The sequence below is a fragment of the Cyprinodon variegatus genome, unplaced genomic scaffold (genome assembly GCF_000732505.1).
Source record: "Cyprinodon variegatus isolate N-32 unplaced genomic scaffold, C_variegatus-1.0 Scaffold82, whole genome shotgun sequence".
Taxonomy (NCBI): domain Eukaryota; kingdom Metazoa; phylum Chordata; class Actinopteri; order Cyprinodontiformes; family Cyprinodontidae; genus Cyprinodon; species Cyprinodon variegatus.
In genome coordinates this window covers 964,291-972,245 of record NW_015150535.1, presented here as the reverse complement: position 1 = coordinate 972,245, position 7,955 = coordinate 964,291, and the positions used below count along the sequence as shown (strand labels likewise).

Genomic DNA, 7,955 nt, shown 5'->3' with positions numbered 1-7,955 from the left:
AAAAAAGTCAGTCAGTGCTTGGATACTGTCTATGCACAATGTTTGAAAGCAGGCTGCAGAGGCTCAGCCTTTACCTGAAAGGTTTTGTTTCCTTTTGTACCACGCACCATCCAGCGGGGACTTCTCATCAGCAATCTCATCCTCTTCTTCAAGCAACACCTCCTCTGCAGAACAACATTTATTTGTAAAAGTTTGTTCATTTTTCTCCTAAAATTGACACAAAGACACCCACTCCATTTTAGTTTCTAGTCTAACCCGCTTTGCAGATCCACTCCAGATATCCAGTGAGCTCCCTCTCGATCTGCTGCTGTCGGCGAAGCTTTAGGAACTCTTGCCTCTTCTCCACTCGCTCTCGCTCTTTGGCAAATTCTCTGACAAACAGAGAGGAAACAGACTGTTTTTACAAAATCATTTACTATTTATATTAGAACATGTTTATTATTTTCTGTCTTGATTTATATTTGATATTGAAAATGAGAATTACACTCCGGAGAGGTGCCCCAAAACTGTATGTGCAAAATTTGGCTTAAAAACAATCAAACCTCTCATAATAGATCAGTAATTATTTTCTTATCAACTTCAGACAAATGTTGCACATGGATATATTTGCCTAATGAGAAAAGGCCATAGAGGGCGGCATAGCTGAGAAGAGAGGCTTTGTGACTCCATACTCAATAATATTGATGAACATAGGAGCAGTCAAATCCAGTGATACAGACAACTGAGAGGATTAAAGCTGGAGATCTTAATCATGACACTAGAGGTTTTACAGGAAAAATCAATTAGAGGATGAAAAGTTGTTAGGAAGAGATTAATCAGTTAAATAAACTCTCCAGTTAGTTGAGCTTGATAGCTGGGGCATATTTTGAGAATCTAGTGTAGAAATAATCGACAGACAAACTTTAACAATTAAATCAAATTGTTCTGATTCAAAATTCTCCAGTTACTTTTCATGTACTGTAATACTGTTATAATTTAAGCTTTTTAATAATTAACCCATTTCAATGTACTAACATGTTATTTAAGCAGCACACTGTCAACACGATGCATAATCCACCAACTACATTAAAAATTAGCCCAGGAAAAAACCTTTAAGAAACTTTTATCACTAATAAAGCTGCAGCTTATTGTGTTTACTATGTATTTTATCAGAAACAGACATTTTCAAGGTTTCCTGTTTAATATTTTAAAATATTTTCTTAAGATAACCAAAATTCATAAGAATAGCCAATAGTGCAAAGTACAGACGATAGCATCCCTGTATTTCCTGGTTACTTTCCAGCGGAAGCCTTCTGTGACCAACAGATTACTTACCTAGAATTTAATATGAATTGAAACAGGTTACTTTACCCAAACTTGCATGTTTTTTTCTGGAGCAAAACTTATAAAGGTATTTTCCAGAATGTACAGGTTACTTTAAGGGATAGTTTTTGACTTACATTTAGATCACAGAACATATTTTTTACTTTCCTGAAACTTTCTGGTTACTTTCCTGAAACAATAAGTTAGCTTCTGTAAACTACTGGCTGCTTTTGGAAAGTTTCCATTTGTAGAACCTAAAAGGTTTATTTTTATGGGAGATTCTTTCTCTTCCCCTTTATCCAACAGGTAATTTTCCAACCTTATACTGTATGTACTTTTTTATTTTTTTATTTTTATTTACTGGCTAATTACAGACCTTCAAATTCTGATATACTGTCCTGGACCATTATTATTATGCTCTTGAAATAAAAAATTACTTTAATAAAAATAAGAGGCCCCTCACCCACTGCAATTTCTAAGAACCTACAAGAAATATTTTTTTTTTATTAAAATAATAACTTATTATGTTTTTTTGGATGATCCTTCACCAAAAGGGATACTTTCTACAGGCTTAGATTTTCATTTCTGTCATTACTGGGTTACTTCTAATTTTCCTAAGCACACATGTTCTATGAAGCTTAATGTTTATGTTCTGACAGTAGAACATTTAGACTTTGTTTTCTGAAACCTACAAATTAGTTTCCCATAATTCACAGACTACTTACTATGAAGTTACATTTTGGTTTTCTAGAATCCTTTATTTTTATTCTACGGTATTATGCAGTCCTTTCCAGATCCTAAAGATTATTTTTACTAAAGCTACAGATTACTTTCTAAACATTTCTTGAATTTCTCCAAACCTTTTAAGTCATAGTTCAGTAGCAAACAGAAATGTTTCTAGAACTTACTTGTTACTTTCCCTTTCACAGAGTTGCCAGGGTATTTTGCCGAGACTAACAGGTTTCCATTTCTTAAAACAACAGTTGAAATCTTTGTTTGACGTAAAGGTTTCTGTCTAATAGTTTTTGGAACTTAGACGGTTTCTTTACTAGAAACAACAGGTTACTTTCTAGAACTTTAACCATAGTTTTCCAATAAAGATAGACTTTTTTTACTTATTTGTGCTACCTACTGGAAGTTATAGGATGCTTTTCAGTTCCTGTTCTTTCCTTGCTTATCATATCTTCAATGTTCCAGAACTTATTTGCACTTTGCTTGGAACTTCTACTTTGTCTCAAAAGGTCTTGGCTCTTTTCCCAAGACTTCAGGTTTAGTTTTCAGAAACCTTTTTGTTAATTACTTTCTAAAACTTACTTTATGGTCAAGGAGTTGCATTTGTTAATAACTTAACTTGATGCACATGGATCTATTTATTCTACAGCTCATAGCATGGTTTACTTTTATGCTCCTATAAATGGGAAGGAGTTCACGACCAATACAGTTATAACTGCCTTACTCAATCACATTAATGTGCAATTTAAAGAGTGCAAGGCCCTGCTTTAATGCTGATGTTTTACCTACCCTGAAAAGAGTACATTGTTTTATATGAATAAAAAATGTCAATGCGTATCCTTTCTAAGTGAGCTCACCCTGACAGGACACCAAGCACCAGGTTGAGCATGAAAAAAGAACCGATGATGATGAGAGGAATGAAGTAGAGCCAGTTCCAGTTATTTCCCACTGCATCGTTAGTCTGAAAACAGAAAAAAGGCACATATCTTTAATCAAAGTTGGCCCTGATACTCTTACCAAGTGTTGGATAATAATTAAAAAAAAGCTGTATTTCTAGTGTCTGTTAAAAGCACAAAATATTCACAGCCATAAAATGAAGGTGCATGTACCACATTAAATGGTTTCCTGCAGAAACAGAACTGCTATTTAACACAAACAAGTCACTACAGGTTTTCTCTCAGCTGAAATTCAAAGTATTGAATATTTATTTCAGAACAAACAAAACATTGTTGTTTCAGCATCAAGATGGGGATGGACCTTATCTTTTAATTGTGACATTTTTATTGGGGCATTTGGGGTTCTTTAAATGTCATAACCATGCCAACAACAGTGAAATAAAACATTTATCATGTGATTGATCATGCAGCAAATTACGGCCTTTCAGTTAAAGAGGCTTGACAGAGTCCAACCTGTTCTCAATAGAAACGCGGTTGCATCTATTGTAAGAGTTTTTCGACTGGAAAACAGTTGCTACAAGATATACACAAATATATCTATAGTAATATACAGTATTTCAGGTAATTTTTTTCCACATTTCATTTATTCTTTATCGAATCGAAAGGCTACCGGTTGGTAGTGGTAGATGCAGAATTATGAAAGCTGAGCAGGAGGCGGCCATTGGGAACATAGTTCACGGCAAATGATGCCATTAGGCTGTATGAAATCCAGGCAACAGTGCTGCAGAACAGGAGGTATTTAGAAATGTAAATACTGTGAGCAAAACCACAATTAACTCTGTCCTCAGAAGGGACCATATGGCCATTAAACAGATCTACAGAGTTCCAATCAAGAGGAACTCTGATGCCATTATGTGGAGGTAAGAGGACATTCACTACTGTACTGTTATGCCTTGGGAAATATACTGCAGTTGCTGTCAACTGGAGTTATGTTTAAGTAATTGTAATTTTTCTTTATGTTTCCTTTAGTGAATTATTGAGCTTGAAGCTGATTGGGCATATCGTGTTTTTTATTTTGTCAATGAAGCCGGCTCAACCTCTGGAAAGAGACAACCTATTCTCATTATGAGAGCGTATGAAATCGTACAAAAAGTTATGCACCGTAATTTCGTACATTTTGGACGTTTTTTTCGTCGTATGCGCATCTGGCGCACCATTCACAAATATAGAATATAAATTACAATTAGCCCTAACCCTAAGATATAAAACAGCAAGCAACGTAGTTAGAGACATGAATAAGTGATGATTGCACTATTTGTCCCAGTTTTACGTCCGTCCGCAGATCTGCTTTTTTTTTTCTGTCTGCCAGCGCATGCGCACTGATGTGGTTTTTTTGAGGAAAAACGTCCAAAACTTTTCCCCTTTTCGTACGATTTCATACGACCTCATAATAAGAATATGTTGAAAGAGAGGAGAAGGGAAGGACCTCACTGGACATCAAGCCGCTACTAAAGTTCTAGGGCAGAGGGGCGCTGACAAAACTATGTGGGCTGCTATTACCAATGATGGCACATATTCCTGCAATAGGGCCCTGCAATACTGATGAGGAGTGCCTGATTGCATTCCTTGATACCCTGGATGACAGGCTCCTCCCACCTCAGGAAAGAGGACTGCTGAGGCCTTAAATGCCACTGTTTTGGATAATCTGGGACAATGTGGCACTCTACCTCTCTGCTGTAGTGAATAAGTGGTTTGTGGTGCACCCTAGAATGATGGTGCCCCACAAACGGTGGTGTCTTGGCTCTTCTGAGCCCTCTCTTCGTATCACCCGAATTGGTTTTGGTCAGCTAGTGTCTCAATGCAATTGATCAAATTTTCCCAACTGGAAGACAGGGGAAAGGGGTTCCCTCCTGTCCTGCCAGGACATACTTCGTGGGATACACCATGGACTCCTAGAAGGATGGTGTTTTTTTACAACGCTGTCTTGCTACAAGGCAGAAAAGCCTAGCAAATTCTGAATAGGGTTACTAGATTTGGATTTTCTGAAGAGCAGGACACTTTTTCTTTTCTTTGGGGGTGGGGGTCCTGCTGGACCAGGCACTTGAACCGAGCATTCGGCTCCGGGGTTGGTCCGGAGCAAACGGCCGCCAGTGTCCAGGCTACAGTACCATCATCTAAAGAGTGTAACTTTGTGATGAAAGTTGGTGGGGACACTTGGGTGGTGCATGGTACAGTTACACTTTCATTAGGCTAATTTTCAAAAAATGAGCTCAAACATATATTTATTGAATGCTTTCCTATTTTTGGGAACACAACACCACAACTGATATTCATATTTAAAGATGTTAGAGAGATGCCTTTTAGTGCATTACAAATATAGGGCCCAAAAACATCAATGCATGAAAAAATAATTAATAAGAGCCAAATGCCATCATGCATCCCTAGAAGTACAATGTCAATTTCATACAGAACAAAAATTGGATATGCTGCATTTTAAATATAGCAAAGGATATTTTTTTCTTGTAAACTTTCTGGTAAACTTGGAGATATATTTTATTGCGTGTTGCATATCCCAGTAAATCTGTTTCCCCTTTAAATCTGCAGCAGAAACAAAGTTTCATGAGATCTCGATTCATTGATTGATTGATACTCTCCATTTTAAATCCTATAGCAGTGCATGAAGGTGGAAGGTGTATGATCATCACCCCTATGAGGAGATGCTCTTGGTCAATGGAATGACCATTGATTAACAAAGATACAGATGCAGATGGATTTCAAGGATGGATCTAGGATGCTAGAAGATATTTCCCCAGGTGCATCGCAGGGGAAAACATTGAGTGTGATGTAGATGAGGCCATGTTGCCAATTCCTTGAGAGAAGAGACTAGAAGAGCCAGAAGACTATCACGTATGGTTATATTTTACCATGTACTCTTATAAGCCTACTTCTATTAGCCTCTAACTTCTTCTTCTTCTTTATTATAGAAGATTATTATTTTTATGTTCCTAATTTAGAAACGGTGATGGATTTTATTAGCTATCTTTATCTATATGTATTTTCTAGCTCTGTAGAAGTTATCACATTATTATTTCCTTTACGAATCAAAACATTACCACAATCAGTCTCCCCTGCTCTGAAAATGAAGGATCTGTTAACTCCCCAGTGTTATGCTATTAACAGCAATTAAAATCGTTTCAAGAGCATTATTATTTTCTGTTACCGTAGAATGCTTCATTTGTTAACCATAATCAGAAAAAAGAAAAGAATGAATGATCAATAAAATGTGCAATTCAGCATATCTGATTCTGGATCCATTTTATGCAAGAAGGCAAATTTAAATACATATAACACTGACATGTAAGCTGCATACAGTCATTGCTACAATGACCAGCTATGCAGCACTGATTTAGTGTTGTATCTTCTATTTTATTGCCCCTTGTATAATCAGTGAATTGAAGCGCTCATACATTTGTGTGCAAGCCCTTTTTTGAGGGTTAAATGTTCCTTTTGTCCATAATTTAAATGTTTTTGTAGAGTTAGAGCCTGTGCTGTTTTGTTTTCAAAATGACACATTTAGGCCTCTGTGTTAACTGTTTTGAAAAATGTGGATTTTGGGTCAACTGCTGTGTCAAAGCAATCAATAAAAACTGTAAAAATATCTGGAGAGAGACCTGGCCAAGAATCAGCAGTAGCACACAAACTTTCACAATTATAAAACCACATACATCAAAGCAAAATAATGAAGAATGGCGTCAAATACATTAGTAGAGACCCAGGCCTTCCACTTTAAGTCTTTGTGCCATTAATTGGAGTTGGAGGGACCAAAACATGAAGGAATTGTTTTTTTCAGTATTAGTAAAAACCTTTTGTAAACAGATAATAGTCTCCTGAAGATTTACAAAAATAAATTGTCAGGAGATAAAATATAAGTAAAATATACTTAAATATGAGGTATTTTAGATTAAATGTGATTCTGATATAGTCTTAAAAATTAGAACCGGCAACACTTTAGATTTGTCAGGGTTTTAAACAAGTTTTAAGGCCAGAACACACTGGTTGTGTGCGACTTTATGATCTCTGATCAGATTTTGTTCCATGTTACACTGACAGCGTATAGAGAGGCTCCAACTAGGCAGGTTGCGCAGATCTGTGCATTTTTTTTTTACTTCTTTCTCTGTCCTATACACACAAAAAAAAAAAATCCCACATTAGTTTGGGCAGAAAAAAAAAAGTTTAAAACACCGGCGCATTCTTAAAAGCAAAGCGAGTCTGTGCAGATAAAAACCAGATAAGATAATGTTCATAGGCCTAAAACCCAGTAATAAACACAGTGGGGTGGTTTAAAGCTGACTGAGGCAGAGAGAGGTGATTCTCAGAAAGAGATCTGCAAAGTTTTTATTTATTATTTGCATATAGGTGATAGAGATATACCGTGCTTACCTGCTCTGTCTGCCCCTCGTTATTATGGTTTTGTGAGGCTCAAAGAGGATCACTACTTTAATATATCTGTTTTTTTCTCCTCCTGAAGTTATTTTTTTTCCAGGAGTGATAAACTGCCCTTTATGCCACTTGTTTTTCCTAGACTCAAAGAGGATCTTTACTTTATCTGTTTTCTGTCCTCCTGTGGGTAAAGTATTGTTTTTCTTTATGTTTAATTTAATTATATATATATATATATATTTTTTTTTTTTTTCCCCCTTCCTTATATGAGATCAATGACTTCAAAGTTAACAGATTTTATATTGTATTTTCCCCCAAAGCGGATGTGTTTTACTTGGTAACCGCATCTCTCTTCCTGTCAAACCCATGAAATTGCCGATAATTTCTGCTCAGTCAGACTAAAACAGACCTGGGGTCTATCTGCCAGAGCGACACAAACCCCCTTGCATAAAATCATGTCAGGTGTGATCATCCCCAATGACTTTTTTTATTGGACTGAGCTTGATCTAAGTCTGGTTGTAGCTTTTCAAAAGCACTTTTTCTAATGTGTTTGTGGGATAATACGGAAGAGGATTAGGGCCACTG

General features: G+C 36.4%; 1 protein-coding gene across 1 annotated transcript in view; it reads right to left on the bottom strand.

Moving 5' to 3' along the window:
* LOC107083739 (probable voltage-dependent N-type calcium channel subunit alpha-1B) overlaps nt 1-7,955 on the bottom strand; it is a 270,890-nt gene that overhangs the window by 133,440 nt on the left and 129,495 nt on the right. Inside the window, exons 9-11 of the mRNA XM_015373178.1 lie at nt 2,892-2,995; nt 256-371; nt 75-164 (exon numbers count right to left, since the gene is read on the bottom strand). Coding sequence (XP_015228664.1) covers nt 75-164; nt 256-371; nt 2,892-2,995 — 310 coding nt within the window. The remainder of the gene's footprint in view (nt 1-74; nt 165-255; nt 372-2,891; nt 2,996-7,955) is intronic.